Source organism: Drosophila albomicans, chromosome 3 (assembly GCF_009650485.2).
Source record: "Drosophila albomicans strain 15112-1751.03 chromosome 3, ASM965048v2, whole genome shotgun sequence".
NCBI classification, from domain to species: domain Eukaryota; kingdom Metazoa; phylum Arthropoda; class Insecta; order Diptera; family Drosophilidae; genus Drosophila; species Drosophila albomicans.
The window spans coordinates 39,011,883-39,034,778 of NC_047629.2; the positions used below are offsets into that span (position 1 = coordinate 39,011,883).

Genomic DNA, 22,896 nt, shown 5'->3' on the forward strand with positions numbered 1-22,896 from the left:
TCATCACAAAATGCAACAGAAATTTCTTAAAAATGTATTCCTGATAAAAATTGTATTCATATGTTTAATTCTTAACTTAATCAGCAACAAAATAAAACCCGAAATGAAATGAAACATTTAAGCTTTCCTTATCTTACTGGGGTTACCCTTGCTTCGCAAAAAACTTACCCAAATTTTGTAAATATACAAATATTTAGCGATAAAGTGCAATAATATCTAAACAAGCAGTTAGAGAAATACAAATTAACTCAAATACATATTTCAGTAATTTCTCCTCATAACAATTGCAACAGAATTCAAATAAAATTTAATTTATGAAATTGCGATAAAGTATTTATTTATATAGTTTGAGACTTAAAGGTTCATCCATCACCTTGTCGAAGCCCATTTAATTCTGCACTCACCATCCTTATCAAACAATTTAGTCATATCAACATTTCGGAAACTTTGCTGCCACTCAAAATATCTTTTCACTTTAAATAGTTTCATGTATGTTTTCAACGATTACAATGTCCAGGTTTGGAATTAGTTTGACTCCAGCTATAACGCATTGTCATCATCATCAACAAATTAATGTAGACAGCCTGGCAGACAGACTTTATAGTTTATTTATTTATTCATTTATATGATACCATTACAATGTTTGCTTTTAAATAATGAAGCTAAGAAGAAAATGTATGATATTTTCTGCGTTTATCTCTAAAGATACTGATCTGGAAAATGTTATAGAAGTTATCAAATTAAAGAAAATTATTATGAAAGTTAGAGCCTTTAATACATTTATTTTAAATAAATTTTATAAGAAGAATATACATACTTATTAAAATAGATTAGAAAGACAGCTTTCTAACTTATTTGGCGGAATAATTGTTAAATACAGAATATCAATTTCTCTATTATGGAAACTATAAGTATTAAAAAATAAATAAATAAATAATATAATATCATCTACCTTTTTTCAGGGAATACATTTTAAAAAAAATTTTGGAAATAATCAAGACTCTAATATGGGCAGAAGTAATTCTCCCAGGATAGATAAATTTAAGTACAATTTGAATTGAATTTTTAAGAAGAATATTTTTAGAAACAATCAAAATTCTTATTTCGCCGGAAGTTATTAGCTAATTGGGAAACGCAAATTGAATCCAGTTGCCGATAATTGACAATGTTGCTTTAATCCAGATGTGCTGGTGGGGATCGTATGACAGTTATGGAAATTTATGATTCATTATCATGTATTTGTGCCCGAGGAACTGCTAACCATATCCCATTGCAATGTAATCCATTTGTTTACGCAACATTTGTCACGCTGCCTCGTCCATTGTCGTCGCCAAAGGATGCAGAATATGGATATGGATGCGGATATAGAGGAGAGTCACACAGCACCCATTTATATTACTGAACAATCATCCACCCTGTAACATTGTAGTAACATCACTTTGACTTGGGTTTTTATTTCTTTTTTTTCGCAAATGCTGGGCAAATGTTGCAAATTGTCGTCACTCGATGCTAGGGATTTATGAATTTCATTTACTAATGGATTGTGGTGAACGACAAATTCCACAGATGTGTAAATATGCGCTATGGATTATTAAAGCCAAACTTCAAATAAGTAGGGGTAACGATTTGAAATTGATGCCTTAGTTCGACATACAGATTAAAGATGAACGATATTCGTACTAAATGCAGAAGTCAAGTTTTACATTAACAAAAATGAAATTACATAATAATTTTAAAACTGCCAAAACAAAATACGAAAAATACTTAATTTTTTTAATAATAAATTTGATATATTAAGAAAGTGTGTACTATTTTTTCATAAATTAAAACATACACATATTTTTGTTATTGTATTTTAATTAATTTGGGTACTATGTGTTAAATATTTTAGAACATTTTTGGCTTATATTTTATTTAACTAAATTTTGGTTTAATACATTCATTAAGGTTTCATGTTTTTAAATTTTAAAACTCTCCCCAAAAACATACAAAATTTAATCAAGTCTGATGCGGTTGCTTTGCCAGCACTTTTACACTATAATTTAATTAACATAATAAAATTATAATAATAATAATAAAATTATAAATATTTAAAAACTGGAATTGCGTTAAATAATAATTTATTGTATATATCATCATTTGTTGTGAATCTTCTTTTTATTTTGTATACTGTAATATACTTGCTAAAAGTGATTTTATATAGAATAAAAAATTAATGAATAGCTACTAATTTTGCTAGATAAATTTACGTTTAAATGCTTTAGAATAACATATATGTCGGGTCGGGAACTAATTGAGCGGTATGATACTTATTTCTTCTCTTTTCGTAGACATGGCTTAAAAACTTTGCAATTTCTAAGTAGTTTAATGTAAGCGTAAAAGTTCTAATGTGCAAATTTAAAAGTAAAATTGTGTAGTTTTATATTTGTCCCATAACTTTTTAGTTTAACTCGACAATTTGATCAACGAATTCAAATAACTTAAAGCCTTTAATTGTCGTAGTTATATTAGATTGCTTCAGCAGATTCCCCCGAAAACAAAACGCAGCCATTTTGTATGCCTGATGCCGATTGGCTGTTATAAAAACATAACAGCCATTCAACTCCCCCGGCCAGGGGCAAACATTTTACTGGTCCTGCGCAATGTCAGCGTTTCCTTCTACATAATACCCAGTTGGGGTTACATAAGCTTTGTCTCTATATACTTGGCAAGCGACAGCAGCATCCATCCAACCAGACTCACAACCCAAACCCGAGGAACGAAAACAAAATTTATAACTTTACCGCGACTGCTGTTGGCTTCTGTCCATTTATCTTTTGACTGGGGTTTTTTGTGCTCGGTTGGGTAAAAGGAGCCCACCCAGACCTCCTCTGGATGCCTGTCCACAAATACCCAACCAATGGCAGTAACATTTTATGGGCAAACTTTTTGGCTTCTCTTTCCTCTTGGCGATGTTGCAATGTCGACACGCTGGCGCCATTTTTGTCGCATTGTCGAGGGGAACAGCGATTTCTTTTTTTTTGCTATTACTTCTCCCCAAAATCCTTAAAGAAGGGTATTTGGGGGTCATAGGAATTTAATAATATCTTTAAAAACTAACAACAAAACACATTGCTTTAATATTTTCAAATTTGTTTTCTATAAATTGTTTTTAATATTTTTTTCATTTTAAACATTGAGACTGGAATGGAAGATATAAAAACACGCTTTTCCTTTTATATTATTATGTATAATTATTATATAATATTCAGTATAAAACGTCTATGCGAAGAAAAACAAAAACTACACATACAAAGTGTGAGAAATTCATCACATAAATTAAATTTCATGCTAATAACAAAAGCTGAAAAAATTGTTTAATGTGTCGCGTCTATTGTACAGCACATGAAATGGGATTTTTTATCTTGGTGTTTTTTTTTTTCTATCTTTTTTTTTTGTCTGGAAGATCTTGAAGCCAATTTAACTTGAAGACTCAGACGCTCTAGCTCGATGTAACGTATAAAAAAAACATACAAGTATTTATTATTTGCTAAATTTACGGAATTCATTATGCATTATCATTAGATTTTACATTTTTGTTTCTTTTTTTGTAGTGAAATGCAGAGTTCATAGTTCATGTTCTGCACATTGATGATATGCACAGTTTTTGAGAGTAGACCGAAATAAACAAGATGCTTGGGATGATGGTTAACATACACATAAGTAGAAATAATAATAGACTCTATTTAGTTGAACTACAACTGCAAACATTATTTGTCTTGTGGCTTTTGTCATGAGGCTTTTGTTTCGCTTTTTTTGTTTTTTGTTGCTGCATTGATCAGATTAATTGTTCACTTTCATTTCAGTTTAAGTCACACGATCGATTACAAGGGAGAAATCAATTAGGTCTACGTAAAAAACAATTATACAATATTGTAGAGCAAACTACGCTGAAGTCTTAAGTATTTCATTTCAACTAAATTTAGTTGCCGCCTAGTCAGGTGTGTGTTTTAGTGTGTGTACATATGTTGCATGTGTGTATATATGTGTGAGTGCATTGTTGTGTGGCCAATTGGCTGACTAAGCGTTAAAGCTTAGTAGAACTTTTTCGCTTGCGCCTCGCTGCGATTTCTGAAACAACAAATTGATGATGATTAATTATCAACTCCAAATGAAGATGGATGCCACTGTCACCACTTACTTGAATATATTGTAGATAAATACTAGCAGCAGTTGCACAACGGTTACGCTTAGGAACAACGTGACACCCACGCAGTTGCCGGTGGGGCAAGGAGCTGTCTGCGCCGAACCCTGAGGCATGCCCAATCTGTAAGGCAAAAAACAAATGAGTTAAATATAGTTGTGTTGCCTAATTCATAATGAACTCACCTTTGACCCACATGGGAAATGCCCTGCTTGACCTGATTCATGCCATCACGCATCTCAGCGATCAGCGTTTGCACATCGTAGCCCGTCGACTGAATTTGGGCCGTGGGCGCATTCTTCTGATTGATTTGTATGTTATCAGTGCGCACATTGATATCACCCGCCAGCTGACGAATTTCGCGTATGGTGCTCAGCAATATATTCTGATTGGCAATAAGCAAATCCACATCTTGTCTAGTCACAGCACCTGTGACAGCGGGCAACTGTTGAACGGGCACTTGTCCAGCCGCTGGAGGTGGCAGCGCTTGGCCAGCAGAGGCAGCAAAGCCACGCGACACGAGTGACAACGTGTTCTCCTGGCGGCCAATGATCTCGTCCACCTTGCGCGACAATTCACGCAGATGCTCAGCGATCTGACTTTGTCCCTGCCAAATTTGACGCAGTTCGCGTTGATTCTCCGACTCGTAGAACTCTTCCCACTCTTCCTCGTCTTTGTGCTGCAAAATAGAGTGCCAGAAAAGGGTAAAACTGTTTTAAATCATACGCATTATCAGCGGTGTCAGATAACGACAGCACAAATTAAATGTCAGCGTGGATTACACAAGCATTGCGATAACAACTTGGCACGTTTCCTGTCGTGATATTCTTACCGCTTCATCGGGATGCTCCTTTTTGTACTCCTGCTTCTGCTTCTCCAGTTTCTCCTGATACTCCTTATACTCCTGCGTCAACTTCTCCTGGTTGTCCACCTTGGGTGGCTCCTGCACCTGACCAGCTGCATGCAGCGATGTGGTCAGGAAATGGAATACATCGTGATCATCGGCCAAACCGCCAGTGGCGGCTGAGATGCCAAAGTAACCGTTCTTGGGCAGCTGAACGCCATCAGCACGCAGACACATCTCGTAGTCATCGTTGTTGTTCGTCATGCCATTGTGGATGAGCACGGTGAGCACATTGTTGTAGTACTCGATGCGGGCACGCGTCGGGAATGGTTTGTTACGGAAATCCCTGAGACAGCCGCTCAGCAGTTGCGTGGTGCCATCGTTGGTATGATCGTACTGCTTGGTGCCATCGTTGAGCACAGCACTGATGTAGGGATTATTGTGCTTGTTATCATTGTCGAATGAATCGAAGATGATGGCCAAGCCGTTCCAGCGATCCGACGAGCCAAACACCGGGCCATTGTAGTCACCCTTCTCGGTGGTGTACCAGAAGGCCAGACCATCTGCACCAATGCGTCCACGTCCCGTTACACGGAACACAATCTCCACATCCCACCAGTCAAAGTTTGTTTGGGATTTGGTCCAGATGGCGCCCTTCTGGGAGCGCAATGAAGGCGCCACGCGTACACTTTCTGCACTAGCGATGGCATCTGAAATTGTTACGAGCAACAGTTGGTTGGCATTAAGTTAAGTTTTTAGTTGATTTGCATTTCAATAACAAAGTGCCTGCGTGTACAATTTTGTGTTGAGCGATTTTGTGTCAAGTTGTTTCACTCAGCGTTTGCTGATGCTGGCCTCGCATGCCGTCTTACTCGCACTCGCTCAACTGCCACTAGAGACGGCCAAAACAACTGACGTGGAGCTTGTCCCCCCATCTCCCCGCTTCGTTACTTACTTCCACCGTATTCCCAAAACGGTACGGTGCCGTCTTTTTGTGCCAAATATGGCGGCTTAAACGAGTACTTGTACTCGAACCGTCTATGCACACCAATGGCACTGGGATTCACGTTGGCCGCCACATAGTTTGCTTGTACAATTATGCAGAATATGGCCAGGAATTTGCAAATCGTTGGCAGCAGTAATTTCGACCCGGTCGCTTGCATCTTTCACAGTTTGACAGCGCGACTATTGTTGGCCTTTTCTACCAATAACATAGCAAGGGTTGTCAAGATGCCGTTAAATAAAGAAGATACTGTTATCGAAAGTGTGGCCATTTATTAAATATATTAAATATATCTTTTTTAGGGCCCATTTCTGTTTAAATAAAAACTGGACATCAATAAGTAGAACATCAGCAATAATTTATAATTTCTAGAATAGTTCCGCCACTTAATAAAATGTACCCATGCAAGGCAGACCATGGTATATTTTCAGTATTTTTGTGAACTTATGGTCACGCTGTTCCCAACACTGCGCGCGCAACATTTAAAAGAATTGTTTATTTTTTTTATGAAGTCGTATGAAGTGGAAACATTTATTCTGATGTTCTAAAAGAGTGGTTCACGTTATACGGTAAGAAAATGTAACTAAAAATATAGCATATTCGTGAAAGTGCAAACTAGAGCCTGATAATTGTTATTTAAAGAATGTATTGTATGCATTTCAGGCTCTAGCGCATAGACTTAAGTTTATTATTTATTTATAGTACTCGTACATTTTATTTCGTTTTCAATTGCCTTTTGCTTGATATCACCAAAGTAGTTTGTTTTTTCAAAAAATGTTATCTTTTCGTTCATATCATCATCATAGTATGTTGTGTCGTATAGTTGTGTAGAGCTTAGAGTCTAATTAAATAGGTTTTATTGCCTCGTTAGCATATACATTTATAGTGTGTGGGGCATTACAACATAAGTAGTATTGTTAGTTTGCTCAGCTTATGTGGGTTATACTGCTTTATCCTCCTAAGATCGTCCTTCTCCACCAGTTGATAGTCTTTCCGGGGGGTTCATATCATTTTACAAATGTTAGTTACTCAATTTTAATCACAATCACTTACATTTAGTTCAGAGTGTGTGTGTTGTTTAAGTGGAGTGTGCGTGCGAGTCTTAAAACAAAGAATAAAACACAAAATCGCTCTGATAGCAAAAAACATATATAAGTTCTACATATGTGTATTTGTATATTTATAAACCTTGTTTATTACAAAAAATCATAATTAAACGTAGGTGCCAAAAAGGAGGTAATATGAGCATGCCTTAATTAATCGTACTACGATATAATAATAATAATAAATTAAGTTCCAATAATGTTGTGGACTGCAAACAGTAAGTAGTACATGATGTTAAGTACTGCCAAAATATGTCATTAATGGTTTTCTTTTTCGGGGGTGTATGAAAGAGTGCAGTGTAGATTTGAATTAATTTGGTTTTCTTTCGTTTACGTTATTTTATAGTTTTATAGTTCTCCTTAGTATCCTCTTTTAACTTGTGATCGTGTGACGTCTGTGAAATAAACGTGCACACCCTACGGACTACGTGAAATACAATACAAAAAACTATCTGTATATATAATTGTTGTTTATATACATATACACTACGATTATTGAATCGCAATTCATAAATGTAAGATTGTTTTCCATGTATGCAAACATACATACGTGCTGCTCTTAAACCTATCTATCATATCTCTTGATCAGTGCAAGTTTTTCTTTTTCAAAATTGTTGTTTTCTCAATTGTTGCGGTTGTTATTTGTTGTTGATTGCAAATTCATCAGTTGCTTTTTCTTTATGGTTATTAAATTCATAATCACTTTATAGCTTATGCACATTGACGTTTCTTACTTACATTAAATAAGTATAAGGTTGTGTGTTAGATTTGTATGTTAATTGAACTGATGCTAAAACGAAAGCAAATTGGGTGAGAGAATTAGGAACAAAATCAATTTGCTGACAATGCTTCAGGTGGCAGTTAACAAATGGTGTGAGTGTGTGTTTCATAAACTGTTTAACAAATGCGACTCTTATTTGGATGCGATCTCTGTGTAAGTTGTGGCGCGGTTGTGTTACGGGTGTATACGTGTGTGTGAGTGAGGCTGAGGTAAATAATATAACATAACTACTACAATTATACAAAAATTAATGCTATAAAAACCTATAATCGAAAGACACATAATACGCCACAAGATTCTCAGCCGAACTGTTTTTTGTTGATTTGTTTTTCCTTTCACATTTTCTTCTCTTTAGTTGCCGTTGTTTTTAGTGGACATGCTGATGGTGCGCTGCACCTGCTGGTCCAGTGCCAAAGGCGTTCATCAATTGTCCCTCATACAAGGCGATAAGCAGCATAATGACCACACCGCTGAGCATGCCCAGTATTTGCAGCATGAACTGTGTTAACGACTTGTGAGCAGCCGATATCTCAGGCATCTGCAAAACACACAAAAAATTAATAAATCTTTTCAATTCTGAGCAATCTGCAGCTACTTACCATATCGACCAGAGCAATGTAAATAAAGAGACCGGCGGCGACAGCAAACATCCATTTAGCCACATCCTGCGACTGTCCAAACACAATGCCAAAGATCATACCAATGAAACTGAGCACACCAGTCAACAGATTGTAGTACACAGCCGATTTGACAGACATGCCCGCCTTCATAAGGATGGCAAAGTCGCCCAGTTCATGCGGCAATTCGTGACAAAAGACAGCCAGCGAGGTGGAGAAGCCACCGGCAATATTCTCGGCAAAAGCGGCACCAATGGCCATGCCATCGGTGAAGTTATGCAGGCCATCGCCCATAATAATCATCCAGGCAACAGCGCTGAGCGTATCCGGCGGCGAATGCACGTGTCCATGACGATGGCTGTGTCCATGATGGGAGGATTCATGTTCTCGCAAAATAACTGTTACATGATCGTTCTTATCTTTGCCTCCATTTGCCGTTGTTGTTGTGTTGCTATCCAGTTCTGTGGTCACCGTATTGCTGCTGTCCTGATGATGCTGATGCTGCTGCTGATGATTATTGTGGTTGTGATTGTGATGATGGTTATTCATCTCGGCATAGTTGTTGTGCGAAGTGGAGAGCAACGATTGCGCCGCTGCTGCCGCCTCACTTGAGCCTTCGTTGTCTGCCGCCTTGTCGCAGCGCCGATTGCTGCACTCCCCAGACGTTGCATCGCCACCAGCGCCTGCTGCCGCAGCTGCTGCATTTGCTGCCGATGATGTGCCCTCATCGGGCAAATGCATCCACACATCCTGCTTGTTATTCATGGTGATCTCATCGTAGCAATACGGATACGAGCTATACTTTTGCTTGCACATCTTATCGCCGGCTACCGAATTGTTAACCGACGAATCGGGATCACGCATAACCTTAGCGCGTGATGGCTTCTTTGTCTCCTTCTTCTCGACGCTCTTGCGCCACTCAGATATCATGGTCAGCGCATGCTCCGTCACGTAGAAGAAAATAATGCCGCCCAAGCAGCCTAAACCCTTCATGATCATACCGTGCTCGTCCTGGCCAGCAAGAGACTGAAAAGGAGAAAGAAAATCTGAGTTAGGAAAGTGGTTTAAACTATAGAAAATTTCACTTACATGCGGCAGCAGATGCAGCAGCGCATCGCCTGTCATGGTGCCCACAGCCAACGACACCAGATACTGTATTATGTGCTTGTAATAGCGAGATCCCATGAATGGTATAATGGCCACGCCCACCAGGCCCAGCAAGCCGCAGGCAAACACCGTCAGAAAGGCGTAAATCCACACTTCAAAAACAACGCAAATTAGTTTTGATATAAATTGTTAATATATAGTTTAACTACTTACCATATAAGATGTCGCCCTTCTGCTGCAGCTCGGTAGTGTCAATCTCAGCCAGAACCGCTGGCTCAATACAGCCACCGCTGTTGCTAGTCAGTCCGTGCAACAGCACCGGACACAGATGCAGCAAGTCTTGTTCGTTGAGCTCATAGTGTGGTGCTTTCGGTGTCGCAGTCGTTGTCTCCGTGGAGCTGTCTAATGGTGCGCAGGCTACGTTTGTGTTGGTTCCATTTGGTGACAGTGTGCAGTTGGTCAACAGCAGCGGCTGCTCAGCAGCTGTTTCACTGTGATGACCAGGACGATGCGGTTGCACATGATGCACCAGATGTTCGGCTGCCACGCACTGGAAGTTTTGAATGCAATTGCAATTAGTAAAGTTATTAAACTTTTACATTTCTCTGTTGTACTTACGGTGCCATTACTGTTGATGAGTTGTTGCAATCCCAGTTGCTGCAACAGGCTTTGGAAACTGCTGGCGTTGAGCACTTGCTGCGGCATCAGCTGCTGCAAAAAGTACTCCGTGATTTGCGGGACATGTTTGTGGGCGGCGGACTGGCCATGTTCGTGTTCATGGCCGGCATGGCGTTTGTGTCTCCTGTAGGGCGGACTTGTGCTGTAGTTTTGCGTATCATCCTCGTCGGCCAGTTGCCGTTGATCGGTGGTTATTTCACTGGAGGGATTCAGCGTGCCATAAATCAGTCGCGCATTCAACTGCTCCTCGGTGCGTTGTGTGGCCAGCAGATCCTCGATGTGATCCTGACAGTGCAGCCGCTGTGCGCACAGCAGACACACCACACACACGGCCATAATGTGACGTGCCATCTCGACACGGTTCACTCGATCGCTCGCTCTCTCAACACACACACACACACTCAAAAACCTTGTTCGATCCTCTGTCGCAGCTTCAGTTTCAACTACTGCCTACGGCTGTCGTTTTGGGTTGGTGTTGGCTTTATAGTATAGTTTTGTTGTGCCACGATCTGCTCATTATATATTCATCAATTCGCGCGCTTTGTTGGATCTGCAAATGAAACGAAAACGGCGAAACGGAATTAGCAAACTTTTGGCCGGCTCAGTGAAGCGTGTGCTTGTCGATGTTGTTGTATGGGACGCATTTGGACGTGTGTGTAAAACCCCCACACTCATTACGCATGTGCCTCGATCGCAATTACAAGCATATATACGATTGCATAACTAAATGCTGTATACAACACAAAGAAATAAATAAATAAATAAACAACGAGACAACAATAACAAAACACTGACAGCGGGCGGAAGTTCAAGTTCATTTGGCGGCCACTTGATCGCTTTGCTTCTCTCTCGCTCTCTGCCTCCCCAATATGGTCACAGTTGGTTTTGGCACACACACACTCGATGGGGCCGGGTTTCGAGATGACCCATAAAAGGCGCGTTTCGATTGCATTTCTTGTTGGTCGCCGTTTCTTTTTGGTCAGCAGCAGCAAAAGCGGAGAGGCAACAAGCAGCAGTCAATCAATCAGTTTAAAGTAGGTGTAAAATTGCTTGCTTTATAAGCTCCACTTATTTTGTTCTAATTCCGTGTGGGACAGCAAGTAGCATTCATAATTGGCTTGACTTTATTAGAACTCCACAGCTTTAAATCAGTTCAATTATTAATAAATCATAAAACAAGTAAGAGAGCTACAGTCGAGTGTGCTCGAGTGTGCGATACCCTGCATCCATTTTGAATTATTATTCTTAAAAATAATATACCGAATTAATAAATCGCAAAAATACTGAAATGTATGAAGGACTATATATGGTTATATAGTACTATACTTAAAATATACCATAGAGTCCAAAATGTACCAGACTCATATTGAGTAAACATTTTTCGCCATACAAAACTAGTGTTACAGATATACATAGTTTTGAAAATTATAATTTAAAAAGACTACAAATTTAATAAAAACTCGCGTAGAGGGAAAATAAAAGTTTGATCTACTCTAAACAATAAGTAAAATAAATTTATAAATAGTATTTACATGAATTCTTTAAGATTTACTATTCAATTTTAAATTTCAGCTTTACCTTTTGTTTTAGATTTCAGGATTTCAGTTTTATATTAATCTTAATGATGATTTCTTCAAGTTTACACTTTTATTTATTTTATTTCCTAACATAATAATAAGATCAAATTTTGTTTAAATTCTTTTTTAAGTTTAATTTCAATATTAATTATAGTTTTAAATTTAAATAATCAAAACACTTATTATATTAAATTTCCGGACAACAACAAAAAAATAAAACATAAAAATATTCAAGCTGCGTTTAGATCCTAAAAACCCACATACCAAATTATAGTTAAGATTTTAGTTTATATGAATACTAAGATAAATGCACTAGTACAGCTAGACGGACGATCAGACGGACATCGTATAAACCACTTTATGACACTTGATGCAGGTCACAATTAAACACTATAATAGATAAGAAGCGACTCTTCGTTACACACTCTTTCACAAACAAACAAAACCCGCTTTTATTGCTTCTCAATGGGCGCAATTTATAAACAGTTGAGGCAGCTTTGACAGAGATAGTTTCCTTTTAAATGTTTATATAGAAATCGCAGTAGCTTGCGCGCTTGCCTTAAATATGTTGTTGTTTAATCAATTATTGTCATTTATTTATTTAACACTTAAAGTGAACTCACGTTACTTATCGATATCTTATTATATAGTTAATTTGCACACTAATTGCACACTTCAAACAACAATTAAAAATACATTTGTGCCCGAGATTTGTGATTCTTGCTTGAAGGCAAGAAGTCGTAAGAAGTCGTTGCAAAAGCTAATTACCATTGCAGAGATTACGTAAAATGATACCACGCGGGTGTCGTATATAATACCATTGCAGATATATATAGTTAGTTAAGTTGTGGAAACCACGACGTCACCAGTTGCCGCTGCAACCGCAAATGGCGCGTGGCAAAAGTGAAAGACAACAAACAAGCAACGTGCCCCTTAAAAACCGAACTGCAAATTGCTTTGTTATTGCACTTGTTGTGGTTGTTGTTGTTGTTAGTTTTCTGATTTGAACAATTTCGCAATTGCGCACTGAGTGAACAAGCGAGCTACCGGGCAATTAGTTTTGAATTTCTATTCCTGCAGCAAACGAGCAAAACGGGCGAAACCAATTATTGATAAAACTTTGGGTACAAATATTTACGACACATGAAGCACAAGAAGGGGGCGTGTGTGGGTGGCAAATACCGTTGATGAAGGTACAAAGAGAGTGGGAGCCTACGCAATTGTTAGCCAGGCTATCATCGACCTAATAAAAGCGAAACGTCATCGTTTTGCTTGCCGCGTGGCAGTTGCCGCGTGGTGTTGCATAAAGTTGGGCGCGTGAAGGTCACACAGGAAGTGGGCGGTGCCTGCCATTGGCATTGCACTTTCAACATATTGGCAAGGACACGCCTCCCTGAAGGTGAAAGGTTGACACGATACACGGCACTTGTTGCCAAGTCAAGCCAAACCGACTTCGACAACACTTTTCTTGCTTGCAGTTCAATTCAATCAACAACACTTAATTATCTGACAATAAAAATCAATCAAAATCTTGCCCGATATGCAAAAATCTCACCCGAAAATTTATTTTAGAAACATATCTTTTTTTTTTTCTTACTGCCCTTTTTGTTGTTATTTGCGGTTATTTTTTTGTGCTCTTGCAATTCCTCAATTTGTCGTTCCCAATCAAGACAACAACTCAGTCAATTGGTCAAGTGCTGACCGCCAATCGTTTTTGTATTTGTAATCAAGCCTCATTTAAATTCAGTTTGCATGATTCTCATGAAATCACACATAATAAAACACTGAGCGAAAAACTGCCTATACTTATACTTTGCGTGCACTTTGCGGTAGCCTTTGAATTGAACTCAATGCTACATTAAAAAAAAAAACTCAAAAACACACAAATCGTTATCGCATTTTTGCAGCTAGTTTTATCAGTTATTTTAAGCAGTTAATTTTTGTTTTATGTACTACACGTTTCAGTGAACTTATGGAGATTAAATCCAGCAGTGTACTATATCGAATATATAGTACCATTAACTTCCACCCACCTCGATGAGCTTCGGACGCGCTTTCCACCTGATCACAGCACAACACAACTAAAACTGAACAACGCGCGTTGCTTTCAGTTTGTTTTTATAGTCAACTTTTGAATTATATTTTGTTGTAATTGCTGTTGTTGTTGCTGCTGTTGCTGTGTGGGTTGTGTTTGTCGATCTGTTACAAAGGTGTCGTCGCGCCCAGTTCAATGCGATAATCTTCCATCCATAGTATCGTATCTGGAACGTGGGGCGTGGCACCCATCGCTGGACACTTTACTCAGGGCGATACTCAACGATCATCGTAAAAAGTTTAAAAGCTATAGTTATAGGGAAAAGTGCTGAGGTCCGATACACATTGTAACTTATTATGTAATCTCTGTCTCTTCGACTTTGATGCGCTGTCGACTTAATTCGGAAAATATGATGATTTAAACATTTACTTGAAAGCGAAAGGTTTTATCAAGCTACTTTTCGATGATAGGAAAAGTGTAGTCAAAGCAAAAAAACGCGAGAAAACTTTTTCTGATTACAAGTATATTTTAATAATAATTACTTAAAACTTAGGTATGTTGTTTATGATAAAAGAATTTCCTGTCTTTTATTTCTTTTATTCTTTAATTTAGTTACAGTCATTTAAGGATTAAATTCTAATTTCACCATTAGCTACTTAACTAATGAGTTTGTAAATCTGTCTTTGGACAGTAGATTTCAAGCATCCAGATTTTATGAATGATCTTATGTTTAATAAAAGCTACAAATAACCATTTTTAAAACAGGATATTGCAAAGCTTTTTACCTTTCTAGAAATACGAATTACAAACTTATCTTCCATAATCAGATTCCATTATTATACCATCTTTTAACAATTTAATCATATTATTTATTTGCATATATTTAAGTTATGTCTATGCTAGATTGCCACATCACCTTTATTGCTATCTAGGAGCAATATTTTTTGTTGATCACATAAATGAGTTTCAGAATTCTGTTTAATAAATAGAAAAATCAAATAAACAAGCAAAGACAACTATTCGCAACGGCTTCCAATTTGTTTAAGTATATAATAATGTTTATTTGCAGACTTTTATCGAATATTTTTATCTCAAACAGAACATCGTCTTGTGGCAGGTTTACAAGTACATTCTCCTATGTATGCGTCTAGGTTCCATATACCAGTTTTGTGAAGATTTATGTTGATCATCAGTTGCGCTGACGAAATACCTCCAAATTTTGCACACGAAGCTAAACCGAAACAAAACCTCCGACCGAAGTGCCAATAAACCCCAGTGCTGACTCATGCTTTATCGTTGAATCTCCAATTTGGCATTCTCCAAAACTGAAATTTCATACGTAAAGCTTCGCCAGCGATAACTACACACACACACATGACTACGCACACATGCTCGCAGCACATTCAAAATGTCCGCCATAGCTTCATCGTTATCGTTTCGCCTCAGGGCTCAAAGTAAAGCCGCTGACACGCCACATTGAGGCAAAAATAAAGAAACTGAAGTAAATGGAGAGTTCAACATGAAATTTCAGCTTGTTGACTGAATTCGTCATCAACATCATGTGACCAAGTCGAGAACATGTGGAGATGTGAAATTCTGAATTTCACACAAAGCAAAGGGTTTGACAAGCATATTTTTTTGCCGGTTTCAGAGTCACGTCTCCAACGTGGCTGTCAACTAATTGTGACCTTCCCATGTCCGTCGTCGACGACGCTGTACTCATGACAAACAAGTGAATTACGATGGTCTATAGTAGTTTAATATGCTACTGTCGAACATTCTCATATACTACTAAACTAATATAACGAGATTTACGATAGCTTACAGTGAAACACAGCACATTTCGTACTTTGACAATTTTCGGGGAATTGTGTAACAAAATGGCGAATGCAGGTAGAAGCAAGCGAGGTAATTTATTTGGCGTTCGCGTGGGTAATTAGTCAAACTGTACAAAATAAACTATGACCCACTGTAAGCACGCACACACAACATGTAATCGAAGGGCTAACGATAAATAATCGGTGCGGTAATCATCGCCTTGCCAATGCTCTGCTTCCTCATTCTGAACGAGGGGCGAAAGTGGGAAATAGAGCGAGAGAGAGAGAGAGCAACACACATACGTACATATGTATATAGATAACAGGTTGCATTCAAACGCATGCTGGAGTGTGAGAGAAATACTAATAGATAAGAGCTGGCACTTTTAAATACGTGTCGTAGAATAAATGAATTCGCTGCATCGTATGGCCAATTGTTTATACCGGACCATAACCATTGCCAATTGATAAAAGCCAAACTCTATTAAATGCACAAACTAGTACAATCATTATTTTGTTGTTTTTGTTATTGCTTTGTAAAAGGAACGAAACGAAAAACACATGTTGATACCATATATGTGTCATTGTCGATAAGCACCTACATATTCTATATTTGTTTGTGTATGTAGGCTATCTACATACACATGTCCAAATGTCTGTATGTGTGTGTGTGGATGAATTTTATTAAGCGCCCACGCAACAAAAACATTACCAAATTAGTGAAATAATCTATGATAAGATACACAAATAAATACAGTTATTTAGATACTATATTTATACATGTTTTCTTTTTTATCTACCAATTAAACGAATATTTTGAGTGTTGGCCTCAAAAGTGTGAATTATACATTTGAGAACAAATCAAAATGTATCGAATAAAAACTTGTCTAAACTTATACACATGTGAAATACATACACACACTCACATACACATACGGTACGTTAAAGTGTCAGAAAGAGGCAAAAAATCCATCGCACATGGACTGCGACCGAGCGCTATAAATACATGCATAAGTGATGAATGGAAGAGGAATGGGAATGGGGAATGAGGCTGCTGTAGTGGCGGCTGCACATGCTACTGAACTGCTGCTGTCATTATTATTGGTGCGAAAAAGAGAATCACAGCACAACGTAATCTAACCAAAAGTTAGTAGCAGAGCAGCAGCATATCAACAAGCATTCACACACACACGACCTACACACGAGATATTCACTCACACATGTAGCCTCTCATACACCCACACACTCATACTCACTCACATGCTTGCAGAAAAATGCGGTCGACTGCAGCAGCAACTTGATTTATGTATGAAACTCACCTGTGTCGCCCTATGTTTAATGCTTCGTATTAAAGCTGATTTCTACTTCATATATTTGTATTATCAATTCCCAAAATTATTGCAATTGTAAGCGAACAATGAACGATTGTTGCCGTTATTATTGATGTTCCAAGTTGAAGGCGGTTGCAGATGTGGGGGATGCGGATGCAATACATTGACCACTGATAGCGCGAGATTAGTTTAGTGTTGATTGCGCCGCAACAAATAATAATCTTTCTTTCTTCACATAAAATTTAACATTTAGCGGCGTCTGCGACAAACAGGGCGGGCAATGTGAATGTGATGGTGGAGAAATGAGAGGAAAATCCCGCACGAAAATAGCACCAAAAACACACGTTGATCGCGCACACACAATTCCTTTGGCTGACAGGCTCTAATAATTGATTGGCGATACGCGTTGAGTAACACCACCGCAGTATATAAAATAGTTAATAATAAATGCCGACTTAGTACAACATTGCACGCACGCTCCAACAAAAAATTCGCAATTATAAAAAAAATATGACTGCTTCTTCTTATATAATGCCATTCACATGGCAATGGAAACTACGAGAGAGAAAGATGCGTGAGAGCGCAAAAGAGCTATGTTAAACTAACATTGGGAGTCACATGTTATTTAACATTTACAGTAGGCAATTCAAAATTGGAAAATGCGCCATATGAAGAGTATTAATAACTAAATATAACAACTAAATTTATGTAAATAAAAAACACAGTTTAAGAAAAAATAAATGTAAAATAAAATTTTAAATAATTATTTTTCTCTTTTTACATTTTAACTTTTAATTTTAATATTATTTTACTCCAAAATATTTGTGGCAACACTGATTCAGTGCCAAACAAAGAAGACGCAAAAAACTCATTTGTAAACAGATCGAAATAATTAAGATGAGCTCCTGGCGCGAGAGTCTCACTAGCTTACCCGGGGCAGTGGCGCAATTTGTGAATGACAGTACATCAACAGCGTCAAGTTATCTGCATCCACAGTCGACATCGGGGTCTGAGGAAAGCGCTCCGCAACACACGGATTACAAGGCGTTGCCCATTCCCGCATCGCTGGTGAAGGAACAGTGGCGCCTGATCTTCACTTCAGATGCCAACATACAGGACCTACAGGCGGCTATTGCCCACTGCCGTGATCTTGTGCTGCTGAGCGATGAATGTAGCGAAGAGCGTCGATGGCTGGTGCGACATCTGGTAGACCTGCGCTATTCGCTGCAGGAGCTGGAGGAGGCACAGACGCTGGCTAACAACATGGACGATGTGGTCGTAATGAATGCCATTAAATCTGTGGTCGGACATCACTTTGTGCCCCATCATCCCAGCGCACGCAATCGTTTACAGGCAGCAGCCAAACGTTTCTATTGCGATCACTGCACCGGGATCATCTGGAGAGTTGTGCAGGCTGCGTACATCTGCAGTGATTGCGGCTATTTGGTGCATCAGAAGTGCATCGACAGTGTGCAGCGTGTGTGCGCTCATGTACTCGTCTCGGAGCGTCAATATCCCATCGCCGAAATCTGTCCAGAGATTGGACTATCGGAGCAGCGTTACAAGTGCGCCGAGTGTTCCACGCTGCTCAATTTCAGTGAGTATCAATGAGTCACTTCACTAGTAAACAGATTAACATGCCTTGCTTGCAGAGAACTCCTGGATAGAGCCGCGTCTCTGTGATTATCGGGGTCTCTACTATTGCCCCTCGTGCCATTGGAACGATAGCTTCATTGTCCCCGCCCGCATCGTGCATAACTGGGACTTCACACCACGTCGTGTCTCACGCACCGCCTTACAGGAGATACAACTCTTCCTCAACAAACCGTTGATACGTTTGGAAGAGGAGAATCCCAAGTTGTTTGTGTTCCTCGAGAAGCTGTGCGCCGTCAAGAAACTGCGTCAGAACTTGGTGCACATGCGACACTATTTAGCCGCCTGCAAGTTGGCCGTGGAACAGAAGCTAGTGGAGCAACAGCTGAGCGGTCGTCGGCATTTAGCGCAATCCAATGAATTCTATTCATTGCGTGATCTCATCCAAGCGGAATCGGGGGCCTTGGCTGAGTTTCTACAGGGAGTCTTTAAAGTGTTTAACTCCCACATTCGTAGCTGTGACATGTGCCTAGCCAAGGCGTACATCTGTGAGATTTGCAGCAACAACGAGGTGATCTTTCCCTTTGACGACGGTTGCATCAAGTGCGATCAATGCAACTCGATTTACCATCGCGTCTGCTTGACCCGCAAGAACATGATCTGCCCCAAGTGTGTGCGTATCCAGGAGCGTCGACTGCAGCTGGATCGTGCTACGAGCAGGCACGAGGACGATGACGTTGCCAACTCCGATTCCGCTGATGCAGAACAGGCAACAGAAATCGATTAGACCACTCGATTAATTTGTTTTTATACCCGCTACTCTTTAAGAAAGAAGAGTGTTTTGTGCTGTCCGTCTGCTTGCCTGTCGTCCTGTATAAACACCTAGATCTCCGAGACAATAAGAGCTAGAGGCATTTAAGTTATTGACCAGCCTTCGGAAGCTACTAAAGTGAGATTTTTGAATTTGATCTGATTAAAAACTAAAAAATGCTTCATGGAATTTTAAAACACAACGAAAGACATACCTAAAATATCTTAAGGATTTACAATCGAGGCAAACATTAGAACAACTCATTAAATGTTTTTAACTTCTCTGAAAAAGTTAGCGGGCATAGACGAGCACACTCGACTGCAATTTTCTAACTGTTTTTCAAAACTCATAACTGTGTGAAAATTTGTTTTTAATATTTTATGTACATAAGACCAATTCGCATTAAATATGTTAATAATAATATTACAATTCTCTGCCAATCTTACTGCTCCTTCTTGCCATACTTTTGGCGATTGTGGAATTTACGTGGATTAATGCCGTAAGCCTTGAGGCGATCGTCCGTAATGCCATTAGGATTGGCATTATTCGACTTGGCTTTGCCTTTAAAATCGCGTTTGGGTCGCGCTTTAAAGTCGCCGCCTTCACGTGGTCCATTTGCCTTAAAGCCTGTTTTCTTGAAGGGATTTGCTCCAGTACTTGCGCCTCCTTTAGCTCCCACTCCAGCTGGCTTCTGCCTACTTTGATTATTAAATGGTTGGCGAGCTGTTGCATTTCGTTTTCTTCCATTTCTTTGGCCACCTTTTGCCTTTAAGGGTTCGATGCTTTGTGGATATTTCTGTTTGGCAAACGGATTATTGGCGTTCGTTTTGCCCGAATCCTTTGGTCCAGTTTGCTCCGTTACTTCGAGCTTTTGCTTCTTGGCTGGCGGCGGTGCAGCTTTCGATGGCGAACTCTGTTGTTTTGCCGGCTTGGCTGGCGTATTTTTCTTTAGTTCATTCTGTTTCTTTGCTGGCCTAGGCGACTTTTGTGCAGGTTTCTTCTGTTCCTTATTTCCATTCGTTGTCGCAGCTGCTTCAGTTGATACATCAGGTTTGTTGGAAGTGGCTGCTTCGATTGAAGTGGTTGCTTCGCTTGTTGTGTCCGTTGCGCTTGTCGTGGTTGCTATACTTGTGACTGTCGCACTTGCTCCAGCTGCTGCAGCTGCCTTGCGCTTGAGACGCTTCCTTTTGGATTTAGACAGCGGCTCTGCGGGAGTTTGTTCCACCACTGGAGCAGCTGGCTGCTCATTTGTAACCAGTTGCGTTGTAGATTGTTCCTCTGATTTTTCCTCATCATCAGAGCTAAAATAGCAAAACAAAATTAAAGCAAAAGGTAATTGAAATCGTTGCCAACTCCACTCACCCATCGCCGTACAAACTCTTAAAGATCTTGCGCTTGAGATCCTCGTTCTTGGCCTTCATTTTGTACAGACGTTGCTCTTTTTTCTCCACGTAATCCGGACGATTCTGCACTGCCTTCTTTAAACTAGCCCATTGGTTCAATTCCTTGTTCTTAGCTAGCAGTATCTAAAATAGAAAAACACTTAGTAAATGATCAACAAAAGTTTAAAAAAGTTTTTGGTTACCTCCTCGATGGTTAGGCCAAAATCGTTGGGTGTCGTCTCCACGTATTTGAAGCGACATGGTTGATCGCCCACAATGTCCTCGTAGTCCAGCTGATAGTATTCATCAATGTAGTCGCCATATGTCTGCTCATCCTCGGGATTAAACACTGGCTTCTCAGCCTGAATCATTTCCATGAATTTATTGCGTCTGCCCTTGCGACCTTTGCGACCACGCGAGCTCTCGATAAGCTCCTGTTGCATCTGCTGTTTCGCTGCTGCCGGATCGTAATCACAGTCCATGTTAAAGTCATCGTCCTCGCAATGTGCGCCATCTTCATCGTAATCATGATGCTGCCCGGGATCATAGTTGTCCCAGTCCTCAAGTGCGAGTTCTTCAATGTCCGAGGGGCACTCGGGCTTCTCTTCGCCCTCGTCCACGTTGTAGTAGTCATCGTTAAACAGCTCCTGCATGCGTCGATCGTGCGCCTCAGGATCGAAATCCTCCTCGAGTTCATCGTCCTTAAAACCGAGTTCATCGTTGCCCGTCACTGCTTTCAATTTACGTATTTTCTCTTCAATCTCCTTACGTCGCATGTCCTTGATGAGATCCAGCTCCTTCATCTTCTGCTCCTTCTCCTGCTGCTTGCGCTCCTTGAGCTCTTTGCGCTTCTCCTTACGCTTGTCGTCGGTGCGACGAATCGATTGCTCAATGGTACGGGGATAACGCTTCAGAAACTCCGCGTCTGGCTCCTCGAAACGGAAGTTGTACTTCTGTTCAAACTCTGCTTGCTTCTCTAGCTCCTGCTCGTCATCGGACAGAGGCGCCGTATCACCCACAATCTCATCGTACGTGGGAATCTCTGAGGCATCTGTGTTTGCGTATCCTTTGTTCAAGATATAATCACGCAGAAAGCTCTCACCTTGCGTTAACTTGCTGCTATTCCAGTACTGCTTGAGCGGCGCCAACTGTTGCTTGGCACTCGCCTCGATTTCGGCATCCGCCTGCTTTCCCGCCAGCCATTTTGCAAAGTCTGCTTCTTCGGCATCGGTTTGTGCTTTAGTTTTTGTGCGCTTCTTGAAGATGCCACCGAATTCCTCGTCTTCGCCATCGTCTTCTTGGTTCATTACGTTTCTAAACTCGGCCTTCAGACGACGTTCTTCCTCCACAGCGGTCGGAGACTGGGCGCGTTCTTCTGGCTCATCATCGGAACTCTCAAACTTGCCGTTGTGCTCGAGAATTACCTTGCGCTCATAGTCCTTTAGTGTTACCGGCTTGGCCTTGCTTGACTTTTTTTTAGCTGCTCCTTCCTCTTCATCATCATCGGCTTCACTTTCGTCGTCATTAAAGAAACGTGTTTCTTTATCATAGATTTTGGGATCTTTGCTCTTCAACGATGCAAGCGTCTTAAAGAACTCTTGATCAAACTTAACATCGACTTCTTCCTCTTCAGAAGACTCACTGTCACTATCCAACTCCGATTCGGAGACATCTAGGCCACGATCTTTATCTGCAAAAACAATTTAATTTGAGTTCATTGCATAGAAACATTAATTGTTTGGTTTACATTTCTGCAGCAACTCTTTTTTGCGCAAGCTGTTGTATGTCTTGGCATAGTCCTGATTTGTCGATATCTGCAGATCATCTGCATCCTCGTCAGAACCATCAAATAGATTGTTATTCATTATTAAATCACTTACACCGTTTTAAACAATAAAACTGCACGTGTGGTTGATGTAGTGTTACCGCAAACTAAATTTCCAAAAATACAAACCTTCATGTTTTGGTATTTTTAGCTACAAGTGTTTAAATTACTGCTGAACTGACTCATAATACTGCTATTAGGTTCAAAAC

At 39.7% G+C, this 22,896-nt stretch overlaps 4 protein-coding genes across 5 annotated transcripts; 1 reads left to right on the plus strand and 3 right to left on the minus strand.

Annotated features, from left to right (window-relative positions):
- Positions 1-3,369: 3,369 nt before the first annotated feature.
- Positions 3,370-6,223, minus strand: LOC117569163 (protein ERGIC-53). Its single transcript, XM_034250226.2, has 5 exons — positions 5,983-6,223; positions 5,016-5,737; positions 4,369-4,862; positions 4,181-4,306; positions 3,370-4,110 (listed from the first exon to the last, which is right to left on the minus strand). Exons 1-5 carry the CDS (start codon positions 6,188-6,190, stop codon positions 4,074-4,076), a joined length of 1,587 nt encoding a protein of 528 aa, XP_034106117.1. The 5' UTR covers positions 6,191-6,223; the 3' UTR covers positions 3,370-4,073.
- A 346-nt stretch (positions 6,224-6,569) lies between these two features.
- On the minus strand, positions 6,570-17,578 carry LOC117568262 (zinc transporter foi). Of its 2 annotated transcripts, none has more exons than XM_034248748.2 (6): positions 17,065-17,578; positions 10,257-10,866; positions 9,852-10,188; positions 9,621-9,790; positions 8,514-9,557; positions 6,570-8,452 (listed from the first exon to the last, which is right to left on the minus strand). In XM_034248748.2, exons 2-6 carry the CDS (start codon positions 10,665-10,667, stop codon positions 8,282-8,284), a joined length of 2,133 nt encoding a protein of 710 aa, XP_034104639.1. In that variant the 5' UTR covers positions 10,668-10,866; positions 17,065-17,578; the 3' UTR covers positions 6,570-8,281. The 2 variants fall into 2 exon arrangements, with proteins under 2 accessions (XP_034104639.1, XP_034104640.1); XM_034248749.2 differs by lacking the exon at positions 17,065-17,578 and adding an exon at positions 13,927-13,986.
- Positions 17,579-17,902: 324 nt separating this feature from the next.
- Positions 17,903-19,919, plus strand: LOC117567949 (differentially expressed in FDCP 8 homolog). Its single transcript, XM_034248248.2, has 2 exons — positions 17,903-18,673; positions 18,729-19,919. Exons 1-2 carry the CDS (start codon positions 17,974-17,976, stop codon positions 19,454-19,456), a joined length of 1,428 nt encoding a protein of 475 aa, XP_034104139.1. The 5' UTR covers positions 17,903-17,973; the 3' UTR covers positions 19,457-19,919.
- A 3-nt stretch (positions 19,920-19,922) lies between these two features.
- Positions 19,923-22,804, minus strand: LOC117567948 (protein KRI1 homolog). The gene is made up of 4 exons (XM_034248247.2): positions 22,610-22,804; positions 21,066-22,552; positions 20,843-21,006; positions 19,923-20,781 (listed from the first exon to the last, which is right to left on the minus strand). Exons 1-4 carry the CDS (start codon positions 22,725-22,727, stop codon positions 19,923-19,925), a joined length of 2,628 nt encoding a protein of 875 aa, XP_034104138.1. The 5' UTR covers positions 22,728-22,804.
- Between the last annotated feature and the right edge of the window lie 92 nt (positions 22,805-22,896).

What these genes read in the sequence shown, in the direction of transcription:
- LOC117568262 (XM_034248748.2), bottom strand. Translation starts at nt 10,667, where the DNA reads ATGGCACGTCACATTATGGCCGTGTGTGTGGTGTGTCTGCTGTGCGCA. An exon ending in TCATCAACAGTAATGGCACC is followed by an intron (nt 10,189 to 10,256) that starts GTAAGTACAACA and finishes CAAAACTTCCAG; the next exon opens with TGCGTGGCAGCCGAACATCT. An exon ending in GAAGGGCGACATCTTATATG is followed by an intron (nt 9,791 to 9,851) that starts GTAAGTAGTTAA and finishes TTGTTTTTGAAG; the next exon opens with TGTGGATTTACGCCTTTCTG.
- LOC117569163 (XM_034250226.2), bottom strand. Translation starts at nt 6,190, where the DNA reads ATGCAAGCGACCGGGTCGAAATTACTGCTGCCAACGATTTGCAAATTC. An exon ending in GTTTTGGGAATACGGTGGAA is followed by an intron (nt 5,738 to 5,982) that starts GTAAGTAACGAA and finishes TAACAATTTCAG; the next exon opens with ATGCCATCGCTAGTGCAGAA. An exon ending in AGGAGCATCCCGATGAAGCG is followed by an intron (nt 4,863 to 5,015) that starts GTAAGAATATCA and finishes TCTATTTTGCAG; the next exon opens with CACAAAGACGAGGAAGAGTG.
- LOC117567949 (XM_034248248.2), top strand. Translation starts at nt 17,974, where the DNA reads ATGAGCTCCTGGCGCGAGAGTCTCACTAGCTTACCCGGGGCAGTGGCG. An exon ending in TTCCACGCTGCTCAATTTCA is followed by an intron (nt 18,674 to 18,728) that starts GTGAGTATCAAT and finishes CCTTGCTTGCAG; the next exon opens with AGAACTCCTGGATAGAGCCG.
- LOC117567948 (XM_034248247.2), bottom strand. Translation starts at nt 22,727, where the DNA reads ATGAATAACAATCTATTTGATGGTTCTGACGAGGATGCAGATGATCTG. An exon ending in AAAAGAGTTGCTGCAGAAAT is followed by an intron (nt 22,553 to 22,609) that starts GTAAACCAAACA and finishes TTGTTTTTGCAG; the next exon opens with ATAAAGATCGTGGCCTAGAT. An exon ending in TTGGCCTAACCATCGAGGAG is followed by an intron (nt 21,007 to 21,065) that starts GTAACCAAAAAC and finishes TTTCTATTTTAG; the next exon opens with ATACTGCTAGCTAAGAACAA.